The 24,842-nt window shown below is 41.5% G+C and overlaps 1 protein-coding gene across 1 annotated transcript in view; it reads left to right on the top strand.

Annotated features, from left to right (window-relative positions):
• The window catches only part of LOC115383907 (interferon-induced very large GTPase 1-like), a 43,569-nt gene that overhangs the window by 4,935 nt on the left and 13,792 nt on the right, over positions 1–24,842 (top strand). The window contains 7 exon segments of the mRNA XM_030086112.1: positions 9,649–9,768; positions 12,060–12,133; positions 12,207–12,276; positions 12,389–12,499; positions 15,715–15,794; positions 15,868–15,937; positions 16,034–16,159. Coding sequence (XP_029941972.1) covers positions 9,649–9,768; positions 12,060–12,133; positions 12,207–12,276; positions 12,389–12,499; positions 15,715–15,794; positions 15,868–15,937; positions 16,034–16,159 — 651 coding nt within the window.

Raw genomic sequence — 24,842 nt, 5'->3', positions numbered from 1 at the left:
ACAGACAGATACGCGGATTGGCCTGTTATTTTAGGTTTTTAATGCTTCACGACCCATTAGCATTGAATAAAGTGGAAATGCATGTGTAGTTTTTCACAAATCTTGCCTTAAGTCCCTTTAAATTGACATAATCAAATACCAATAAACAGGTAATTTCCTTATTTTTTCATTTTTTGGCAAAAACGAAAAAACAAGAATTCAACTCGTTTTTTTCATTTTTCCATTGTGACTGAAAAAACGGATTCTCCACTCGTTATTTCCTTTATGACAAGTGGGCGGGGCTTACGCCGCTCTCATCAAAGTAAAAGTGTCCTTTACATAGCGGTAAATGTCTGACTGCTGCTCAAGCCTCCTGTCAGGACTGTAAATATCTCATAGCAGTTATATTATCACTACACACACATGATTACTCTGTGCTTTGCTGCTCTTTGGTCCTGATAGGCGCTAAACTGCATTTTTTAGACTCAAGACTCCGGTTGAGTGAACGCTGGCGCGCTCTTGCTGCCGCTGCTCACCGGTAAACTAAACAAGATAAAACTGTGATCGCACAGTATTGAATGTCGTGATCGACTTGTGGCTTCGGCTGTTATCTGTGGCCTTCTTGGACCTGTGACCTGTGGCTTACCTCGGACCCTGGCGCCCTCGTATTCTCCTCCTGAGAAGTGATGTGGATCTATCAATTAACGAGATGGTTTGCTGTCATCTGGCTCCTGGTGTCATACGTGTCCTGGCCCCAAACAAATGCTCTCCTCCTGTACTTTGCTGCCGAACTTTTAAAACTTCGGCACCACGTCTTCGTTCTGCGGCCACCACCTGGGCTCGATATCAAGCCGGGCATCGCCTTCCAGCCCCGACAGAGATACATTCACCGTGGATCATGCTGTAAGTTCCAGTACAATGACTCTCATCCAATAAAATCGCTCTGGTCCACCTTTCGCCGTCCATCCCATTACGCTGGTCGGGATGTTGACCACAGCGTCCTGGCTAGCTTAGCTAAGTCAGCTAACTCCATGGCCAAGAGCTTCTCCACCACTGTCAACTTTGGTCTCCTCAACATCCGCTCTCTCAGCAGCAGGGAGCATCTCATCCGTGATGTCCTTGTGGACCAAAAGCTTGATTTCTTGTGCCTAACTGAAACTCGGCAGCGGCCAAATGACTTTGCCTCTCTGAATGAATCCGTGCCGCCGGGGTTTGTTTACATCTGTCAACCCCGCACGTGTGGGCGGGGCGGAGGTCTTGCGATGTTACACTGCGAGAGTTGGAAAGTCGTGCCGGTACCTGCTGCTCCGGTGTTCTCCTCATTCAAATACTCTGCCTCACTGCTCCCTGGACCCTCTCCTGTAATTGTGGCTACCATTTACCGACCGCCAAAATATAATAAGGACTTTTTGAATGACTTTTCTTACCTACTTACTCACTTCTCATCTCTGTCTCAAAATACAATTATCCTTGGTAATTTCAATATTCATATGGACAATACCACAAATCCTCTTTCTAAAGATTTTTCATCCTGTTCAGAAAGTTTTCGTTTGCAGCAATACATTAACTTCCCAACCCACTGTAAAGGTCATACTCTGGATTTAGTCTGCTGCTCTGGTATCACTCCTTCTGACTTTACGCCTCACACGCTGCCATATTCTGATCACATGCTAATTACTTTCAATACTAGCCTCTCTTTATCCAAAGTTATCCTCCCCCGTACCATATCATTCCGCAATATCAAAAACATAAATGTTGACACCTTCTCTTCGGACATTAATAAGTTCCCAAGCACACTTGTCAATAGCTCACCTGATGATCTGGTATCCCACTACAACAATAGCCTCCACACACTCCTGAACAGTCATGCTCCACTAAAAACCAGATCTGTCTCTTTCTCCCACTCTTCAGCCTGGTTCACCCCTGCCCTCCGTCAGCTCAAATCCCGAGGTCGACAGCTGGAACGGCTGTACAACAAAACTGGACTCACCATACACAAAGAAATGTACAATAATCATGTCATGCTTTGTAAGGACCATATTTCCTCAGCCAAATCTGCTTCTTACTCTGGTCTAATTCACTCCAATCAACACAACTCAAAAACCCTGTTCTCTCTTCTCAACAACATCACAAAACCCCCTGACTCTCTCCCCCAGCACATGCAATCTACTGATTTCTGTAACTCCCTCATGTCCTTTTTTGTTTCCAAAATCTCTGATTTCCACCAGCAATTGTCTACATGTGGTACTGCAGTCTCTGGAGTCTCTACGGTCCCCATCTTGCCCATCGTAACCCTATTTTCTAACTTTGTCCTCCCCTCAGTCCAAGTCATTTCTGAATTCATTCTTAAAGCCAAACCCTCCACCTGCCAGCTTGACCCCCTCCCTACAGTTCTTGTAAAAACCTGCTTATCTTCACTTGCTCCCCTCATCACCAACATCATTCATTCCTCTCTTATTTCTGGCACTGTCCCTCACTCATTCAAAACCGCTACTGTGACCCCTATTCTGAAAAAACCCGGCTTGGACCCATCGAATTTCAATAACTTTTGTCCTATTTCCAACTTACCCTTCCTCTCCAAAATCCTTGAAAAATCTGTAGCCTCTCAACTCAACAATCATCTCATCGCCAATGACATCTACGAGCAGTTTCAATCAGGCTTCCGTCCCCTACACAGTACTGAAACAGCACTTCTCAAAATCAGCAACGACCTCCTTTTAGCCTCAGACTCTGGTTTACTTTCCATTCTCATCCTCCTTGATCTCTCAGCAGCATTCGACACCATTTCTCATAGCACTCTGCTTCTCAGACTTTCATCCATTGGCATCTCCCAAATACTCCTCGCTTGGTTCACCTTCTGTCTTTCTGACCGCACACAATTCATCCAACTCAAATATCATAAGTCCAAAACCTTCTCTGTCTCTGCCGGCATGCCCCAGGGTTCTGTCCTGGGTTCCCTTCTCTTCATCATTTACATTCTCCCGCTTGGTCACATCTTCCGTAGACACAATATAAATTTCCACTGCTATGCGGATGACATCCAGCTCTACCTCTCTACCAAGCCATCTTCATCACTTCCTCCAGCCTCCCTTTCTCTCTGCCTACAAGAAATTCACTCCTGGTTCACTCTCAATTTCCTGAAACTAAATAGTTCTAAAACCGAAGTCCTCCTTGTAGGCACCCCCTCCACTCTCTCCAAATCCAACAGTTTTTCTATTTCCATCCACAACTCGACTGTCCCTCCCTCCCCTCAGGTCAAGAGCTTGGGTGTCATCCTTGATAGTACACTCTCTTACCACTCCCACATCAATAACATTACTCGGTCTGCATACTTTCACCTGCGCAACATCTCTCGTCTCCGACCCTTCCTCACTTCTCAAACTACTGCCATCCTCGTCCACAGCCTTGTCACCTCCCGGATTGATTACTGCAATGCACTTCTCCTTGGTCTCCCTAACAAATCCCTCCAGAAACTACAGCTCCTCCAAAACTCTGCAGCTCGCCTCATTACCCGGACTCCCGCCATTCACCACATCAGCCCCATCTTACAACAACTCCACTGGCTTCCAATAAAACAGAGAATTAACTGTAAGACACTTCTCATTACATTCAAAGCACTCCATAACCTGGCCCCACCTTACATATCTGACCTCCTCCACATCGCCACTCCTGTCCGTTCACTCCGCTCTTCCTCCAGCCTCCAGCTTTATGTTCCCCCCTGCCCGCCTCGTCTCCATGGGGCACAGACCATTCAGTCGCTCTGCTCCCCAGCTCTGGAACGCTCTCCCTCCCGACCTCCGCACCATTGACTTCCTGCCACTGTTTAAAGCCCGACTCAAAACTCACCTCTTCAGACAGTCCTACTTCAACAATGGCTCATAGTCGCACTCACCATTCAATGTTGTTGAGTTTTGTTTATGTTGTTAAAATTGCTTTTAATTTTTTTTTCGGTGTTTTAATGTTCAGCGTCCTTGGGTGTTGTGAAAGGCGCTTTTAAATTGAATAAATTATGAAAGCAGTTACAAAAAATGACCAGCAGGGGTCGCCCTGTATTGATCCCCTCATCACTTTGAATTTATACCCTTAAAGGTGCATTGAGGAGTTTGCACGTTTTATGCGAAACAGCGCCCCCTGCAGGCCTTGGGCGTAATGCAGCTTAGTGAAAAACGTGTGCCTGTGGCTCCTGTGCACGGAAGAGGGGAACTCCTTCCTCGCTCGTTTAGTAGTGCTCAAGTAAAATGTAAGTTTCTTTTACCTGGTGGAGTCTGTGCTGGAGCTGTGGCAGTGCCAGAAGCCATTCATTCATTCATTTTCTGCCGCTGGTCCCTTTCAGGGTCGCGGGTGGCTGGAGCCGATCCCAGCTGCTATGGGCGAAGGCGGGGTATGCCCTGGACAGGTCGCCAGTCTGTCGCAGGGCTAACACAGATATATACAGACATACAACCATTCACTCACACATTGGGGCAATTTTTTTTTGAGTGACCTGTTAACCTGACGTGCATGTTTTTGGACCGTGGGAGGAAGCCGGAGTACCCGGAGGGAACCCACGCACACACGGGGAGAACATGCAAACTCCACACAGAAAGGCCCTGAGCCCCGGCTGGTATTTGAACCCCGGACCTGCTTGTTGTGAGGCACAAGCGCTAACCACTGCACCACCGTGTGGCCCTGCGAGAAGCCAGTCTTTTCTTACTTTCTGGAAGATCCTGCTCAGTTGTTGCTCACTAAGCATCTGGCAGAGTAATGGCGGACAAAGCAAAACTTAAGGAAATCAGGTCAGTGGGAGCACGCATTACATCATTCCTTTAAAATTCTCCCCCAAAAAATGCTGGTGCCGGAACGGCACTGCAACTTTCAAGTGACAATTTAGCGCTGTTAGAGGTACTTGCAATGAATATGTCAGGGCACATTGTACACGTCATTAAAAATGTGTAACATATTTATGGTGGAAAATAAGTATTTTTAAGGTTGTAAAACTCCTTAATGCACCTTTAATGTCTTAAATAATCAATAGAAATGTTGAAATACTGAAAAAAAGCAGGTTATTGTGATATTATTTTCATGTTTTACCATGTAAATATCATTAAGCCAGTACAATGCTGGCTTCATCAATACACATTTCAAATGGAACTCTTGTTGAAAAGAATCATGCTTCATTTTCAAATATAACATGAACACTGAAACTAGAGCCATCAGAATCAGAATGGTTTTACTGTTGTTAAACGGTGTACAATGAGATTGGACAGTTTCTCCTCTCCAGTGCAGGCACAACAAATATAACAGTATTTGACACACTTCCCTAGTTCTGGACTATAATAATAATGTATAATCTGAGATGAACATCAGTCCTATTCACTTGTGCTTGGGAATGGTCAGTATCCTTTCTGGTGGTCGTCTCCTGTCAGCAGTGTGAACCCATGCTCTCAGATTGCTGTCATACTGGTGGTGTGTAGCTATATGTCAGGCTGTGGATTTATGCAGATGGAGTCTTTCTAAATTGAAAGATCAATCCCAAACTCTCCCCCAACCAATTTGCATGTGTTAATTTATCTTTTGCATGTGTTAATTCACATGAACATTTAATGAATCAATAAATTCAGTCTTTTCTATAACTTCTTTGGCGTGTCAGTTGCCTGCGAAAGGAGTTTAACATCAAACAGGAGTTACGGGGTTTGTTTGGAGTAAGTATGAAGAAATTGCCAAGTGCAGAGTCTGACACTATGATATACGTATAACCTATCAGGATATTTCCAGTAGTAACAGCAGAGATAGGAAGCTGTAGTGGTTGTTTGATATTGGGAAACACTACCCGTCCAAATTTTGGACACACTTTCTTATTCAGTGTTTTATCTTTTTATTGTCATGACTATTTACATGATAGATTTTCAGTGAATGTATCAAAACTATGAATGAATACATGTGGAAAGTGAAAAAAGACAAAGTATGTTTTGTGTTTTACTTTTGTTAAAGTTGGAACCATTTGCTTTGTTGACAGCACTGCAAACAACCGGCCTTTTTTAGTTTCAACTTGGTTAAAAGACACAGTTTGACCTGGTCAGAATTTGAGGAGCTGCTCTTCCAGGCTGGGTTCATGGTTCGTTTTGGTCTTTGGTCACATGGGGTTTTTGATTTTTAAACAAAAATACTTTTAATCCAGGTTAATATGAATGTATGGTCTAAAACCTTTATGGCACATATCAGCAAAGAGGACTGTTGGCTGTCCTTTCCCCTCCCCTGTACCTGGTGACTCAGCAGAACTCAGAACATCATCAAGGACAGATCACATCCAATTCTCGGCTTGTTGATCTGTTGTCCTCTGAGAGGCTTTACAGATGTACTGAAGTGAGGACAAACAGCCTGCAAAACTGCTTCTTTCCAAGAGCCATCACTATCCTAAACTCTCACATGAAAAACTAATGAACTGTATAATACAGCTCTGTCTCTGCTGCTGTTCACTAAGTCATATCCACTCATCCTGTGCTAAACAGTCACAGAAAAGCATTCAATCCCTTTTTTTTAACATATTGTTTTTTTAATTTGTTTTTTACATTAAAAAAAAAACATATATCCTTAGTAGGGATGGGACGAGACACAAATTTCACGGGACGAGATATCTCGCGAGATTGAGTCCATGAGACCGAGACGACACGAGACTTGGGGGGGGGGGGGGGGGGGGTGTTTGGTGCCGTGGTGTGGGGGCCAGCGCGGTACTCACGTGCAGCGTCGGAGCATGGAGTGTCGGGTCGGAGTGCCCCTTGTACGGCCACGTTGCCCTCCACTCTACACTGCGCCCGAGGCGTCCGCCTAGTTCTCCTATTCCCATTCAAACCGCGGCGCACAGACGACGCCATGACTGCATTTGCACTTCATGCCACTAGGTGCGCTGTTTGCATGTTCAACCTTATATTACACAGACACCACAGAGGAAGAAGGGCGCCGCAGCCGCTGCAGGCTCTCTCTGCATGTTGTTAGAAAAAGAGTGTGAGCCGGCAAGACGTGGTAAAATGTTCATTGATGCGATGCACCGTTTTTTCAATAAAAGAGAAGAACTGAACGATCGTTTCCGCACATTTTCTTTATGTCGTATCAATTAAACTGTATCACAAGTAGTTTGTGGACTCAAAAGACCAAGATTCCTTGCGGATAGAACATGCGCAGAACAGTATTTCATGTCCCTTTCGACCGGGTTTTTAAATATGAATATGAGCACATTCAGGGTTTTGCACGTGTTTATATGGCTGTGCGCCATGTAATGTATCATTCCGTCAATATTCCAGTTAATAAAGAGTTTTTGCCTTTATATAAACTTACTTAATCTCGCGGCATTCGATCTCGCGAGATCTCGCGGCATTGCGATCTCGCGAGATCTCGTGACACGAGATCTCGTCCCATCCCTAATCCTTAGTGATATTTCTATTGTATATTTGTTATTTTGTTATTTGTTGTGCCTGCACTGGAAAGGAGAAACTCTAGAATCTCATTGTACACTGCATAATAACAATAAGACGATTCTGACTGTAATGGCTCCAGTTTCAGTGATCATGTCATTTGTGGTAATGAACTGAGATGCTTCTCTATCAGAAGAACCATTTGAAATGTGCATTGAAGCCTGCTGTTGTCCTGGTTTTATGATATTTACATGGTAAAAATATGAAAATAATATAACAATAATCTGCATAACTCCACTGAGTTAATCCACTAATCACAGATGATGAGGCTACAGTCCAGTGAGGGCTGGACTAATTAGAAATAACCACAGGAGATGTTTTTATTTTTCAGTATATCCACATTTCTATTGATTATTTAAGAGATTAAGTATAAATGCGAGTGATGATGAGATCAATACAGGGTGACCCCTGCTGGTCATTTTCTGTAACTACTTTCATGAAGTCTTCAGTCGAGAAAATGCAGTTTAGCGCCTAACAATCAGGACCAAAGAGCAGCAAAGCACAGAGTAATCATGTGTGTGTAGTAATGATATTACTGCTATGAGATATTTACAGTCCTGACAGGAGGTTGGAGCAGCAGTCAGAATCGTGTAAAGACAGACTTTTACTCTGAAGAGCTCGGTGCAAACATGAGCCAATCAGAAGCGAGAAGTGTTAAGCCCCGCCCACCTGTCAAAAAGGAAAAAAACGAGTGGAAAATCCGTTTTGTCAGTCAGAACGGAAAAACGAAAAAAAGTTGAATTGTCATTTTTGCCCAAAAACGAAAAAACAAGAAAATGACCCATTAATTGGTATCTGATTATATCAATTTAATAGGAAATCAAACTGATAAAACGTACCTTGGTCCTACAGCTACAGCCATAGCTTTGTTCAAAATGAATCTTAGGACCAAACATGATACATCAATGGAAAGGACTTGGTCAGGTGAGTAAGATCATGTCAGTCTGGAAGTTTGAAAGTGGTCCTGCAAAAAGATATTAACCTTTGAACTCAGACTTTGGCGTCTCTTTTCAAGCTTCTATTTTGACAATGAGAGATTCTAGAACCATGAGAGCAACTGATGAACAAAGCTCTTGACATCTACTTTAATGCAATCTGTGACTTCCCAGAGTCCACATCAATGGCCCCGTAGCAGTCAGCCTCCGTCCCTCCAAAAGCTCAGTGGAAGAAAGACTCCTGCCTGAAGAGGACATCTGTGTCTGTGCAGTATCTCTGCTTCTGCTCCCCTCCCTGCAGCACCACCACTGACTTTGGCACCACTCCGTCTTCGGCTTTCAGCCCCTGGCAGAGCAAAAAGGGCAGCAGACACCCGCAGGGTGTCGTTACCCAGCCAGTGGACAGGTTGTAGTGCTGCAGCCATGATGATGCCACGATCCAGCTGTCATGTCCAGACCCTGGTGCTAGCCTCTTTTCCTTGGTCAGTCGTCGGGACGACGACACAAACTCCGGGGGTAGATGTGGCATGGTGGGGAGTTGCACTCCCCTCCACTAGAGGCAGCGTGGCTTGTAATTACTGGGCGTTTATAAATACACCTGCTCCCCCCTTCCTCTTCCTCTTCCTCCGTCATGGGGCTGGCAGACATGTGTTTGTTTGCCTGACGGCATGTCTGTGTGGTGCAGTGTTGGGTCTTCCTGAAAGCTGTACGATTTGGCTGGAAGCTGGACAGCCCTGGAGTTTGTTTTGGGCGAATTGTGTTTTGCTGCGGCCGCCATTGCTGAACTCAGCTGCATGTACTCTCCCTCCTGCTGCCAGTGTGCAACATCAGCTGCAGTTGCTCGTGGGCTGATGCTACTGTTTTGGCTCCCTTTTCTGGATGCGCTGGGCACTTAATCACCGCGTCTCCTGCTCCTGAGTGCACTCTTCTGCCCCGGTGTCCTGATGGACAGGCCGGGCTCCTCCAGCAGCGTTGTCCAACTGCAGAGAGCTGAGGAGCATGTTTAAGTTCCGGGCTCTGTTTGTTTTATAGATGCAGACGCACTGTTTCCTTTGATTTCTTGTTGCTTTTCCTGTTCCTTCTGTTGGATTAGTGATTAGTTTTGTCTAATTCCTTTTGTTTCTTTATTTTGTTAAGTATTTCATAATTATTTCTGTCGTTGTCATTTTGTATAAATTGTTTTGTTCTTTTTTTTCTCTGAATATTGTTCAGGTTTGGGATTCTTTTGGGGAGGAGGGCTGCCATCATTGCATGAGTTTAATTGTTGCTTTCTTTTCTTTTGGCAGGTGCAGGGGGCTCTGGAGCGGCAGCGGTTCCCTGGTGGTGGTCCCTTTTTCTCTTTTTGTTTGCTGTGTCACGGGTGCTGTGTTTTTGGATCCTTTCCCCTTTCCGTTACCGCGGTCGTGGTAAGCCCCAGCCCTGTCCAGTTCAGTTTTCTTTGGCAGGCCTCAACCCCTAGTTCATTTTGAGTTAGTCTGCTGCTTTTAACTTTTAGGATTTAATAAAGAGTGTTTTAATTTGAAATCACGTCCTTGGTTCCAGTGGATTATTGGAACCTGGTTTCTTTTTGGGGAATTTTTTTTTCTTTTCTTTTTTTTTGAGATCCTGGTGCAAATCCCCAGGTGGCGTTGTCTTTGGTTTGCTTTCTGTCCATCCCACCAATCGTTCTGCCACAAGGGGAGTAAGATCATGTCAGTCTGGAAGTTTGAAAGTGCTCCTGCAAAAAGATATTAAGTTTTGAACTCGGACTTTGGTGTCTCTTTTCAAGCTTCTATTTTGACAATGAGAGATTCTAGAACCATGAGAGCAACTGATGAACAAAGCTCTTGACCTCTACTTTCATACAATCTGTGGCTTGATATTCTCACCAGAAGGGGCATCGCAATATGTGGTCAACACTAAAATCCACCTGTCTGTCAATTTCATTTGTAAAGTCAACCCAAATAAGCCTGATCCTGATTTAAATCCCTGAATGTATTTAAAGTTTTATAGATCACTCTTCTTTTTTGGGAAAATGGATGCTTTGAAGAAAAAAGTACAACTCCAATAGTAACATCATATAATGTGATTGAACATGCTCTGAAATATATAGTTCTTTTTTTGGTGTAAAAACTAGGATTGCGTTTATGAATGAATAAAGTAAAATAAACCAAATGAACATCTGAAAATGTGCTACTGCTAAAGTATGACACATGTTGTATGAAATAAGTGTGAAAGAGTCCATCTTATTGTGGTAATTTGTGTGTTTATTCATTTGTAAGTGTTGGCAGTGGGGGTTTGTGCTCACTGTTACAGAAACTATGTTCTGTGTCCGCAGACCAGGAAGTGTATGTTTTGATGGATTCATCCTATCTTCTTTCTCCTTCACGTTCAGTTTTTCACTATATGGAATATTTTTGAGCCGGTCCATTTGATGTAATTTTGCTCTTCAGTTTGATTGTCTTTTCGTTCACTGTAGCAGGTAGTGCTGTCTGGCAAGCAAAGACTAACCGCTTAGGCCAGGGGTGGGGAACCCTGGTCCTGGAGGGCCGCAGACCTGCATGTTTTCCATGTCTCCCTGCTTCAACACAGCTGATTGCAATGAGGCTCGTTATCTGGCTTTCTGCTGGACTTGGTCATGAATCTTGATTCGATTCAGGTGTGTTGAAGCAGGGAGACGTGGAAAACATGCAGGTCTGCGGCCCTCCAGGACCAGGGTTCCCCACCCCTGGCTGAGGCCATCATTTTGACAGTTCCCATAATGCTTTGTGCTTTGGTCACATGATCAAGCAATCTTGGATTTGTGCATAGTTACCTCCGGTAGGAGGTTATGGAATCATGTCGGTTTGTTGGTTGGTTGGTCTGTTAGCAACATTACGAAAAAAGTAATGGACGGATTGCAATGAAACTTTATGGAAAGGTGGGTCTTGGGCTAACTTAGAATCGATTAAATTTTGGTGATGATCCTGATCACTGTCTGGAACCAGGAATTTTTTAAAGGATTCTTTATCATTGAGAGATAGGGCAGTCTTTCAGATAGTTGGGCAGGCCCGCCGACAGGGGACGTGCGGAATGCGGCGTGGCTTGGTGACTGATTTGACCTGTGGCGGAGGTCTGCGCTCACTGAGTGCCAAATTCTAGTTAATGATGAGCTTGTTAAAAGAGCCAGCAGTAAGAAAATAAGTGAAAGAAATGAGCGTGAGACCCAGTGCAAGAGTTGTAGGGCATATATTTGGTCACAAATGAACAACAGCTGTGAAGGACAGTGTTGGGATTGTTTTCACATTGATCTCAGAACAGCGTCTCTGTGTTTCCATGGTGAGGAAAGACGTGCAGTGGTACAACTATGTGGAGAAGCTGTGGCAGTTTTCTGTCTTTTCTTCTTTTTCAAATCGTCTATGAACGTTTATGTACTCTAAGACAAAATAGTGCATATGGCTGAAATGATAATGAAATTTGTTCCCAGAGAAGTTAAAAATCCCAGTGTATCCAAGGTTGCAGACCGTGGTCAGAGCTGCTCTTTTCAGATGAGAATGTAACCACATAGATTTTTGTGATTTGTGTTTTTCTCAGTTTCTCAGAGTGGCTGGACTTAAAGCACATCTTAACATTCTATATTTGAGGATGTTTCACTCTCTCTCACTTCAGAGAGACTTGCTCATGACATGTGGATGGACACTCTTTCACACTCATGTATTTTTTTATCCGTCTCCTTCAGCCAGAGAAGGTTTGAACCAGACCGAGTGTGAGAGGACTGAGAGTGAAGCCAGACTGAAAGGTTCAGAGAAAAAGGTAAACAAATTACTGGACATTTAAGACCATGGTAAATTAATAAAGTAATGATAACTCTTTATCATTTAATAAGGAACTCGCTGATGCACCCGAGGCTTCACTTGTTTCTGAGAAGAGGGGAGAAGACTCTTCTGAAAATGACAGTAAGTTCTAAGATTGTCAGAATTACATGAACCAAAAATTCACACCTGTTGCAATAGTATGAGGAAACACAAAGTTGTTTTTCTTTTCAACTTAAAGATGTTTCTTCACCAGACCAAAAAAGCCCTGAAGACAGTCAGGGTCTGAACTCTGACCCCAACAGTTGTGTTCACCCACCAGAAAGTGGAACCCAAAGCAAAGCAGCCTCCATGTCAGAGTCAGCAGGTCAGTAAAAAAAAAAAAAAAAAAAAAAATTAAATAAAACAAATAAAAATACGATGATCTTTTTGCAATGAAATCTGCATTACTTTACAATATCAAGTAATTAAAATATTAGCCTTTCATTTTTATCAGTGACATATTTCCGGATGATTGCCTCATAGTGTATTCCTCCAGTGACTGTCATGAGTGTTAAGCGTGTGTTTTCGCTCGACGATCGCCGCTTGAAGCCCGCCGCTTCATCACTCCACGCTTGTCGCTCGAGTTGAAATAATTGAACTTTTCAAGCGAATTCGCGCCAGGACAGCCTATCAGCGTGGAGGTCTTCGGATGTGCTGACGTAGGGCAGCAGGGCTCCGACCACGCAGAACAGTTGGCATCATGCCAAGGTGAGCGCCTTGCGGTGAGCACAATCTCATTTGTTCACCGCTTCTGGTGGAAACACGGCGTCAGTCTGAAGTAGCGCTGGAACCTGCCGTCCAGGCGCAGCTCCTGCAGAAGACGGTGGAACTCACCGAGCTCAGACCGCCTCCGTAGGGCAGCAGGCAGCCAGAAGCGATGCCGGCACCTCGGCCGCAGCCGGAGCTGACTCCTCTATGACAAATACAGCAGCGATTGTGGCAGTCGGAGCCATCTCAATCTTTATTTGTAAAAGCACTTCTCATATTCATAAAAACCACGCAAAGTGCTGAACAGTAAAAACAGTCATAAAAACAAAAAAGAACAAAAACCGCACCAGAGATCAGTATACGCGCGCACGCACACAGACAGACAGACAGCGGGGTGCACACAGGACTGTGGGACAAACAGAAGAATCCTGCCCACTGCTGCTGTGCAGGAGACGGCGATGAGGAGGGCTGTGATGTTTCTGCAGGATGTTCTGTGTTGCATATTTGAATTCACACACCAAAACTTGTGCGTCTAGCGTGGCGCGGTGTCATTTGTTGCGCGAATGCAGTCGTGTTAAACGCGTCCGGTGGAAACACACCGTTAAGCTGGGATGCTGTGGGGATGTACGTCATGTAACTGTCTCTCCACACATTGTATTCTGAGAGAGCTGCACCTGGCACTGTCTGGTCTTAATTAGAACTGTCATATTTTGAGGGTTTTTCTACAAAGCTGACGTTGACTTCTGATGCAGCAGTTAAGGGGGAAACAATCGCATGCAGAGCTGCTGTTTGTCCATTTTCTGTACATAAAAAAGGAGCCATATTTGACTGTATTTTTCCTCAGTTAGACCATGTTGGACCGGGTCCAGATCTAAATCCAAGACACCTAGACTTTTTTAATCTCACCTCGGTCATCCTATAGGTGCTAAGCATTCATAAAACACTAAGTTTTGTGAAACCTTTCTTGGATTTGTGAAAATGAAAAGAGGGGATATTTGACTGTATTTGTCATAGCTACAGCTATAGTCATAACTTTGTTCAAAATGAATCATAGGACCGAACATGATACATCAGTGGAAAGGACTTGATCAGAGGAATAAGATCATGTCAATCTGGAAGTGTGAAAGTGCTCCTGCAAAAAGATATTAACCTTTGAACTCGAACTTTGGTGTCTCTTTTCAAGCTTCTATTTTGACAATGAGAGATTCTAGAATCATGAGAGCAACTGATGAACAAAGCTGTTGACCTCTACTTTCATGCAATCTGTGGCTTGATATTCTCACCAGAAGGGGCATCACAATATGTGGTCAACACTAAAATCCACCTGTCTGTCAATTTCATTTGTAAAGTCAACCCAAATTTAAAGTTTTATAGATCACTCTTCTTTTTTGGGAAAATGGCTGCTTTGAAGAAAAAAGTACAACTCCAATAGCATCATAATATAATGTGATTGAACATGCTCTGAAATATATAGTTCTTTTTTTGGTGTAAAAACTGGGGTTGAGTTTTTGAATTAATAAAGTGAAATAAACCAGATGAACATCTGAAAATGTGCTTCTGTTAAAGTATGACACATGTTGTATGAAATAAGTGTGAAAGAGTCCATCTTATTGTGGTAATTTGTGTGTTTATTCATTTGTAAGTGTTGGCAGTGGGGGTTTGTGCTCACTGCTACAGAAACTATGTTCTGCATCCGTAGACCAGGAAGTGTATATTTTTATGTTTTCATCGTATCTTCTTTCTCCTTCAGGTTCAGTTTTTCACTACATGGAATGACTGAATATTTTTCAGCCGGTCCATTTGATGTAATTTTGCTCTTCAGTTTGATCCTCTTTTCGTTCACCGCAGCAGGTAGTGTTGTCTGGCAGGTGAAGACTAACTGGTTAGGCCATTGTTTTCACAGTTCCCATAATGCTTTGCGTCTTGGTCACACGATCAAGCAATCCTCAGCTTTGTGCTAGTTAATGGTGAGCTTGTTCAAAGAGCAGGTCGTAACAAAATAAACAAAAGTAACGATGAGCATGTGTCCCACCGTCAGAGTAGCAGCGCATATATTTGATGACAAATAAACAACAGCTGTGAAGGACAGTGTTGGGATTGTTTTCACATTGATCTCAGAACAGCGTCTCTGTGTTTCCATGGTGAGGAAAGACGTGCAGTGGTACAACTGTGTGGAGAAGCTGTGGCAGTTTTCTGTCTTTTCTTCTTTTTCAAATCGTCTACAAATGCATACATAGTCTAAGAGTATATATTGCGTATGGTTGAAATGATAATGCAGTTTGTTTCCAGTGGAGTACACAATCCCAGTGTATCCAAGGTTGCAGACCGTGGTCAGAGCTGCTCTTTTCAGATGAGAATGTAACCACATAGATTACCGATCTGTGTTCAGATCATACAGCAAAAGACTGGTCCAATGTGGTCTAGTTATGAAAAGTACAGCCAAATGCTCTTTTTTTAAATGTTCACAAAGACAATACGGGTAACACAAAGAAATGAAATTTTTTGTTTGTTGTGTAAAGTTTATGTATAACTGAATATGTTCAACATGTTTTACATTAAGACATAGTTCAGAAAAGGGACAAACAGCAGCTCTGCAAGTGAATAATTCTTCCCTTAACTTTCCCCTTAACTGCTGAATCGGAAGCTAAAAATCTAACGTTAATTTCAGCTTTTTGTTTTGTTTGATTTGTTCTCAGTTTGTCAGAGTGGCTGGCCTTGAAGCACATCTTAACATTCTATATTTGAGGATGTTTCTCTCTCTCTCACTTCCGAGAGACTTGCTCATGTCATGTGAACGGACACTCTTTCACACCAATGTCTGTTTTCTGTCAGTTTCAGTCACAGAGAGTTTGATCCAGACTGAGTGTGAGAAGACTGAGGGTGAAGTCAGAATAGAAAGTTCAGAGGAAAAGGTAAACAAATTACTGGACATTTATAACCTTGGTGAATGAGTAAAGTAATGATAACTCTTTTTCATTTCATAAGGAACTCGATGATGCACCCGAGGCTTCACTTGTTTCTGAGATGAGGGCAGAAGACTCTTCTGAAAATGACAGTAAGTTCTAAGATTGTCAGAATGACATGAACCAAAAACTCACACCTGTTGCAATAGTATGAGGAAATACTGAAAGTTTTTATTTTCTGCTTGAAGATGTTTCTTCACCAGACCAAAAAAGCCCTGAAGACAGTCAGGGTCTGAATTCTGAACCCAACAGTTGTGTTCACCCACCAGAAAGTGGAACCCAAAGCAAAGCAGCCTCCATGTCAGAGTCAGCAGGTAAACAACAAATAAATAAACTCAATAAAATAAATAAAAATAAATAAAAATACAATAATCCATTTGCAATGAAATCTGCATTATTTTACAATATCAAGTAATGAAAATATTAGCCTTTCATTTTTATTCAGTGATATATTTCTGGATGATTGCCTCATAGTGTATTCCTCCAGTGACTGATATGAGTGTTAACCTGGGATGCTGTGGAGATCTGCGTGGTGTAACTGTCTCTCCACACATTGCATTCTGAGAGAGATGTACCTGGCACTGATCTGCTCTTAATTAGAACTGTTATATTTTGAGAGTTTTTTCTAGGGCTTTCAAAAATAACGTGTTAATTGCGTTAATTAATTTATGTAATTAATTACATTAAAATTTTTGATGCAGTTTAACGCATGCGCATCATGACAAGCCTCACCTCTACCAGCGGGTGGCGGTAGTGCACCCGCATGGAATGCAAGCTGCCTGCAAACTGCCAGCAACAGAAGAAGAAGCCTCACTTCAGCCTCAGCTGATCGAGAATCTTTTCTGGCACTACAGACTGTTTATCTGCTCCGACATTACGGATTATTTAGAGAAAATTAAGCACATACACTGTCAGTACATTATCATTAAGTTTTAAAGTTTATTTAGCCTTTTTTTTCTGTTTCTGAATCGTGGGGGCGGCACCGGAGCGATTAGTTACTTTCACTTCTGCAGACCTTATGCTCATTCATGTACACGTCCGTGACTTTAAAGGGGCTGTGTCATGCTTTTTTAGCTAGTCCAAACCCTAGTATAGGCAATAACATGGCAATAGTCTATTTTTGGCACCAAGGAAAGGTCATTTTGTGTGTGAAATAAAAGACTTTCTGGTGCTAATTCGGAAATCCGGAAGAGAAAACGCTCTGTTTCACTGAAAATCCCGCCTCTCCCCCTGTGGACTTTGACTGACAGCGTACTTAAATCAATCAGCGCTTCAAAACAAATATGTCATCAAATGTTTTAGCTTCTCGAAGGGTTAGCTTTAGCTCTTTAGCTCTTTAGCTCTCGCTTCTCTACACGCAAAGACACGCAAAAACATCTTTTCCTGTTAGAAACTCACCAAGCGCAGACCCTTCAGACTCTTGCTCTTGCTTAATTGTTGCTTTCAGACGATGGTTTGAGATTTGACATTAGTTTATTTCGATCATATTAAAACGTATACCAACCAAAGCAACACCACTGAAAACCAGGTTGACCGAAAAGGTTTTGGCTGAAGCTACGTAGCTTATACATGCCTAACCTTCTTCCTGTTCAACATTTATAACAAAGTAAAACAAACAACAAAAAAAACAAAAAAACAAAACAGTCTCAACAACCAATGAGTAGTTAATATTCCAACAAAGAACTAAAAAAAAATAGAACTGCACAAAATATTCAAAACACATGTATGCACATATATATATGTACATAGCCAAATTTACATGCATGCACTTTTTTCTTCTTCTCTTCCTTCCTCTTTCCCTCTTATTTATTTTTTAATACCTCCTCTTCTATCTTCACCTTTCCGTTTCCTACCTTTCCTCCTTTTTTCTCTTTTTACCCTATTTTCCCCTTTCTTACTTTTTCTTCCTTCCTTCTTCTCAACTTCCCCTTTTTCATCTTTTTCCCCTTCTTTCTCCTCTCTTTTCTTCCCTTTCCTTCCTTCACTTTTTCCTTTCCTCTCTTTCCCGTCTCTCTCCCCTTCCTTCTTCCTGTTCCCTTTCCCCTGTCCTTCTCCTTACCTCTTCCCTTCTCCTGTCCTTTCCTTCACTCCCCATCATAACATCAGTCCAATCTATATTTCAGACACAGAAAGTGTTTTAACTGTGTTTTAAAGAGTCGGACATTTTTACTTTCCTTAATAAACCCAGCCAAACTGTTCCACAGTTTCACCCCACAAACTGAAATACACATGCTTTTCAGAGTGGTATAGACAGTGGGTTGTTTGAATTTAAATTTGCCCCTCAAGTCATACCTCCTTCTCTCTCTCTAAACATTTTTTGAATATTACCAGGAAGTAAGTTATTGCTTGCTTTGTACATTATTTGTGCAGTTTTGAATTCTACTATGTCAGTCAGCTTCAATGCCTGGAGATTTAAAAACAATTCATTCGTGTGATCACGATAACCTACATTACTATTCTTATTGCTCTTTTTTTGCATTAAGCACAGAGTCTGTAAGTTGCTTTTATAAGTGTTGCCCCACACCTCCACACAATAAGTTAAATACGGTAGTATAAGAGTGCAGTATAACATGAATAGTGATTTCTGGTTCAGGATTAATCTTGCTTTACTTAAGACTCCAATACTTCTTGCTAACTTCGATCGAACATACTTTATATGGGGTTTCCAGCTGAAACTGTGGTCAACAATCACTCCCAGGAAAGGATTTTCAAAAACCCTTTCCAATCCAACACCGTCAATCGTTACCTCAACTTGCGCATTCAAGTCTATCTTACTTTTACCAAATACTATAAATTTTGTTTTTCTGAGATTCAGTGATAATTTGTTAGTGTCAAACCACAGTTTCAGCTTACACATTTCCGCTGGGACAACATCCAACACCTGCTGTAAATTTTCCCCAGAACAAAAGATATTCGTGTTGTCTGCAAAAACAACCAGTTTCACAATACTAGATACTTTACATATATCATTATTATATAAAGTAAATAATTTGGGTCCCAGAATTGAACCTTGCGGCACACCACATGTAATATCCAAGCTAGTTGATCTGTATTCACCCATTTCTTTTTTTTTTCCCCCTTTTTTTTTTATTTGAGTTTTCACAAAATAAGAATATTTTCCAGAAAAAAGTCAGAAATGTAAAAAAAATTTCCCCAAAAAGAAATAAGAAAAAATATGTATATACATATACACACATACACACAAACATAAAATAAAACAACAAAATAAATTAAATTTGAAAGGAAGAAAATTTTTTTTTTTAAATAAATACTGTGAAATGCAACAATATGCCTCAGCAAAATATGATATTAAATGCAATCTTGGATTGAATTCAGCATAATTTGAAAAGTTTTCCTTTTGAAAGAGAATAGCAAAAAAGAAAAGAAACATATACATATATGTATATATACATATACACATACATACATGTTCAAGTCGTCCAAGAGCATTATAATTGTTGTCCACAGCACCTTAACTATATTAATAAAAAAAAAAAAAAAAGGAAAAAACATAAAGAACATGGCATTCGAGGTAGAAAAGTAAATGAGGTCAGCAAATGGTCATTTTTGAAAGTTTTAGATAAAATAAAATTGTAAAATAATAACGAAAAGTATCTTGCCTACAATGGGATATTACGGAATTGCAAAGTCTGAACATAATCAAAAAAAGGTTTCCATATTTTCATAAATTTGCCAGAAGAGCCACGCAAAGTAAATTTAATTTTTTCAAGCTTACTAAAATGTAGAATGTCTCTAAGCCATGCTTCAAACTGTGGAGGCGATGGGGACTTCCAGCACAGTAAAATTCTCCTTCTTGCTAATAGTGTCAGAAAAGCAGCGAAATCTGATTTCAATTTGGACAAATTCAGAGTTTCAGAAAGTGTTCCAAATAATGCTAATAGTGGATCTAGGTGAAGAGGTACTTGAAGAACAGTCGACAAGGCTGAAAAAATCTGAGTCCAGTAGGATTGAAGGCATGGGCATGACCAGAACATATGTATTGAATTTGCAGGTGACTGATGACAGCGGTCACAGTCTGAAGTCACAGTAGAGTAAATACGAGAGAGTTTATGTTTGGTCCAGTGAGTGCGATGTAAAATCTTGCACTGAATTAAGCCATGCCTCGCACAAAAAGAAGAGGAGTGTACCCGGTTCAAAATTTTGTCCCATAAATCATCTTCAATACCAAATCCCAAGTCCTCCTCCCATGCCCTTTTAACTGCTGATAACGAAGAATTGCGAAAAGAACATATTTTCTCATATAGAAAGGAGATGGGGCCTTTAGATAATGGGATAGGTTGCAATACAATGTCAATGCCCTGATCTGATGGCTTGTTTGGGAATTGAGAGGTTTTGTCTCTAACATAGCTTCTTATCTGATAATGGAAAAAAGTTACTCTTAGGGAGGTCAAATTTTTCTAAAAGTTGTTGAAAAGAAGCAAAAGTGTCATTGATATAGAGATCTTTAAAGGATTTAACACAGAGAGCTGACCAGTGGGAGAAAGCCATATCAGCTATAGAAGCCGGAAAAGATGGGTTCTTAAAAATAGGAGCTTGTACCGAAAAAAGTGGTAACTTAAAATAACGTCTAAATTGAAACCAAATTTTGAGTGTAGAGTTTATGATTTTGTTATCACTATAAAATTCTTTGGCAGGCAATTGCTTGGGCGTGTATATTAAAGTTGACAGAGTAGAGCAGGTACAAGAGGATCCTTCAATACACAGCCAAGGTGGGCAATTACTTTGCTCACTTGATCTCATCCAAAAATGAATAATTCGAATATGACAGGCCCAATAGTAATACAAAAAATTTGGTAGGGCCATCCCGCCTGTGGTTTTAGGCCTCTGAAGATAAACTTTATGGATTCTAGCGGGTTTATTACTCCAAATGAACCCAGAAATGAGCCCATCCAGTTTGCGAAAGAAGGAGATCGGGATAAACACAGGGACAGATTGAAAAAGGAAGGAAAATTTCGGAAGGATGTTCATTTTAATTGTATTAATACGACCTGCAACGGACAAGTTTAATAAGGACCATCTGTTTAAATCCTGACGAACTTTGTCTAGAAGAGGAATGAAATTATATTTAAAAAGATCACAGAATTTTCCAGTGACTTTTACCCCTAAATATGTAAAATTATCTGATACCGCATGAAATGGGAGTTTAGGTGGATATTGTCGAGCGGCCACATTCAAGGGCAGTAAATCACTTTTTCCGAGGTTCAATTTATAACCAGAAATAGTACTAAACTGGTGCAGAATGGACAATACAGTGGGAATTGTAGTGTCTGGTTGGGATATATACAGGAGTAAATCATCAGCATAGAGAGAGACTTTTTGTTCAATACCATTTCTTGTTATGCCAACAATCTGCGAGTTGGATCTAAATGCAATAGCAAGGGGTTCTATGGCGAGAGCAAAAATTAAAGGAGACATTGGGCAGCCTTGCCGTGTGCCTCTGTAAAGGGAGAAATAATCTGAATAAGTATCATTTGTTCTGACAGAGGCGAGTGGGGAAGCATACAAAAGTTTAAGCCAGGAAATGATTTTAGAACCAAATCCAAATTTTTGCAAAACATAAAAAAGATACTCCCATTCAACCCTGTCAAAAGCTTTTTCGGCATCTAAACTGATGACATATTCTGGTTCTCTTGATAAAACTGGATTATAAATTACATTAAATAAAGATCTAAGATTAGAAAAACCACATCTCCCTTTGATGAAGCCTGTTTGGTCTGGGTTAATCAGCTTCTAATCGCATGGCTAAGAGCTTAGCTAAAACTTTATAGTCGACATTAAGTAATGAAATGGGGCGATATGAGTTGCAAGCAAGAGGGTCCTTGTCCTTCAGGATCAAAGAAATAAAGGCCTTTGACAGAGAAGGAGGAAGAGATCCAACTTCTAAGGAATGTATGAACATGCTCATCATTAGAGGAGCTAATTTAAGTGCAAATCTCCTGTAGAATTCAATTGGAAATCCATCTGGACCAGGGCATTTTGAACACTGCATTGCACCAATAGCTCGAATAGCCTCTTCTGTTGTTATGGGTTCTTCTAAGTGATTATTAATTAGCTCTTCAACCTCTGGAACTTTTAAATCACTGAAAAAAGTATCTAAGGAAGAGATATTAAATATGCATTCAGAGGTATAGAGTGATGAATAAAAATTTTCAAAGTGATGATTAATTATTTGAGGATCACTAGAAATACCATCGCCGGTTCGGATTTGAGGAATAAGGTGGGCTAGAGCAGTACTGCGAAGTTGATGGGCCAATAGCTTAGTGGCCTTTTCCCCATATTCATATTGTGCGTGTTGAGATTTCAGCAACATTTCCTCCGCATTTATTGATGACAAATGATCAAATTCAGCCTGTATGGAAAGTCGGTCTTTGTATATTGCTGGGGAAGGGGATTGAGCATAAAGATCATCTAACTGTGATAAACGAGTCATGAGTTCAGACATTTTCCTTCTCCTTTCTTTGTTTTCAAAGCTGGCATAGGATATAATTTGTCCCCTGATGAAGGCTTTAAAAGTCTCCCATAAAAGGGAGGGTGAGACGGAGGGCGTTCTATTAGTGGCAATGAATAGATCAATTTTAGAGTTCACAAAATCTACAAATTTTTCATCTGACAAAAAACGCAAATTAAACCGCCATAGCTTAGAGTAATTTGATCCTCCCATCATCAGATCCATGGCGACTGGCGCATGATCAGAGATGACAATAGCATTATGGGAGCAAGAGCGAATATATGGGATTCGTCTTCTATCCAGCAAAAAATAGTCAATTCGAGTATAAGTATGATAAACTGGAGAGAAGAACGTGTACTCCCGGCTCGTAGGATTGAGAAAGCGCCATACATCAATGGCTGAAAATTCATGAAGAAAAGTGTTAATCAATTTTGACGAGTTAGATTGTCGAGCGGGTTTGCTAGAAGAGCGATCCAGTTGACCAAGCCAGCAATTAAAATCTCCACCAAGAATAAGATGATGGGAGGATATATCAGATATCTTATCAAAAAAATTTCTAAAAAAATTCTGGTCATCCCAATTGGGTGCATAAATGTTGGCGAGAATTAATTTAGTATTGAAGATGCTTCCGGTGACAATAATATATCTGCCATTAGGATCCGCCCTAATATTGGATGGTACAAATGGCACTGATTTATGTATTAAAATAGCAGCCCCCCGAGCTTTGCTTTGAAATGTAGAATGATATAACTGTCCCACCCAACCTTTACGTAATCTGAAATGATCAGTGAACTTCAGATGAGTCTCCTGTAAGTATACGATCTGAGCACCCAGGTGCTGTAAGTGATGAAGCACTTTACTCCTTTTAATAGGCTGATTCAGCCCTTTGCAATTCCAACTACAGAATTTAAAAGACTGGCTATTAGTTGTCTGTGATATTACCATGTGGCAAGAATGAACAAAGTATCAAATAAAGTGCTGACCTTTATCTCAAATGTGAAGACCAAAAAAAACAAAAACAAACAAAAAACAAGAACGATTAAACTTACCCTAAACCGCTGAAGCATCTTCCCAAACCAGATTCGCGCACACCCCCAAAAGCAAACCACCAGGGACCTCCTCCCAACTATGGGGATGGCTAGTAGCTACGTCATCGAAGCTGAATACGTCACTTCCGTGTCCAAAGGCGCGATGGTGCAGTGCTGTGTCCCGTGTTGTAACAACAGGAACGATGTCAACAAAACCATATCCTACTACTGCTTTCCTCTGATATTACATCATTATATTATTTTTACTGATATTACAAATAATGAGGCAGACTCACGTTATATAGATCAGATTTTTATTGTTTCATTTAATTATGTCTCTGAGCCAGACAGCAGCGGCACCGCCGCCAGGTCTCCTCCCCACAGCGGGACGGTCCCACCGAGACACACACCCAGCACCGGACCCGGTCCTGAGCAGGACCCCGGACCGAGCAGGACACAGGACGGAGCGGACCGGGACTCAGTCCACGAGGGCGGCGCATGCCCCCTGTTCCCGGTGCTGCTTAAATTAATTAAAGACAATTTATAGAAGTCTAAATAAAATTTTTGGCTAAACGTCCTCTGTCTGTATTTAATCTCCCTTTAGCTGATATTATTTTCTAGGCTGCTGGCATCACATCACTGATTAAATAAATCATTTGCTAAACTTTACAGTTTATTTACATGTCAGTCGCGGTTCTTCAGGTCCTGCTGGTTCCCACATCAGCTCCTCTCGTGGTGCCGGCGCATCAAAAGTAACTCTATCGGCCACAACAATATGGTGTAAAACAGCACAGGACAAAATAAAGTCCCACATCTTTTCAGGGCTGAACAGCAGCGTTTCCCCCGCTGGATCTGAAGCTGCTCTGCAGCAGCTGTGTGTCTTCTCTCACTGTTAAAACTGCCTCCTCTCCGGCAGGATGGACCAGCGGAGTTATCCAAAGTTAATAATCCTTTATTAATCCCACAAGGGGGGATATTATTAGATATTCTGTAAGGGCTTTTTTATTATTATTATTATTATTATTATTGTTATTATTTTACTTTTTAACCTGTACTGAATGTGTGCTGCTTCTGCTTTATGGCGTGTTTGAGGTTTGGTTTAAAATTATTTCCCTGGATGAATAAACTGTAAGTTGTCCACAAACCGCAGACAGTACCCGATTCTAACATAGATAATTAATTAATAGTTAAGTTACACAGCATGATGCGACGACTGACACCCTCGTGTTAATGCTAGCTAGCCCCTTAATCACTCACCTCAACCTCGTAAATGTTGTTTTTCATTGAAGCCTGTACTTTCCATTTCAGATTTCCACCTGTCACCACAGAAACAATTACAACTCGGTTTGAGTTGTAAGGATTGAAACCCCTCTTCACTAACTTTGGAAAGTCAACAAAATTCACTGTTACCATGAAAAAAGTGACCGGTTCTTTGGCAACAGCCATTGTGTTTACATTGCGCGCTAGAAGCCTTGGACCCGGAAGTGACTTGTGACCTCA

Source organism: Salarias fasciatus, chromosome 3 (genome assembly GCF_902148845.1).
Source record: "Salarias fasciatus chromosome 3, fSalaFa1.1, whole genome shotgun sequence".
Classification (NCBI taxonomy): Eukaryota; Metazoa; Chordata; class Actinopteri; order Blenniiformes; family Blenniidae; genus Salarias; species Salarias fasciatus.
This window is presented reverse-complemented; position numbering and strand designations above follow the sequence as displayed.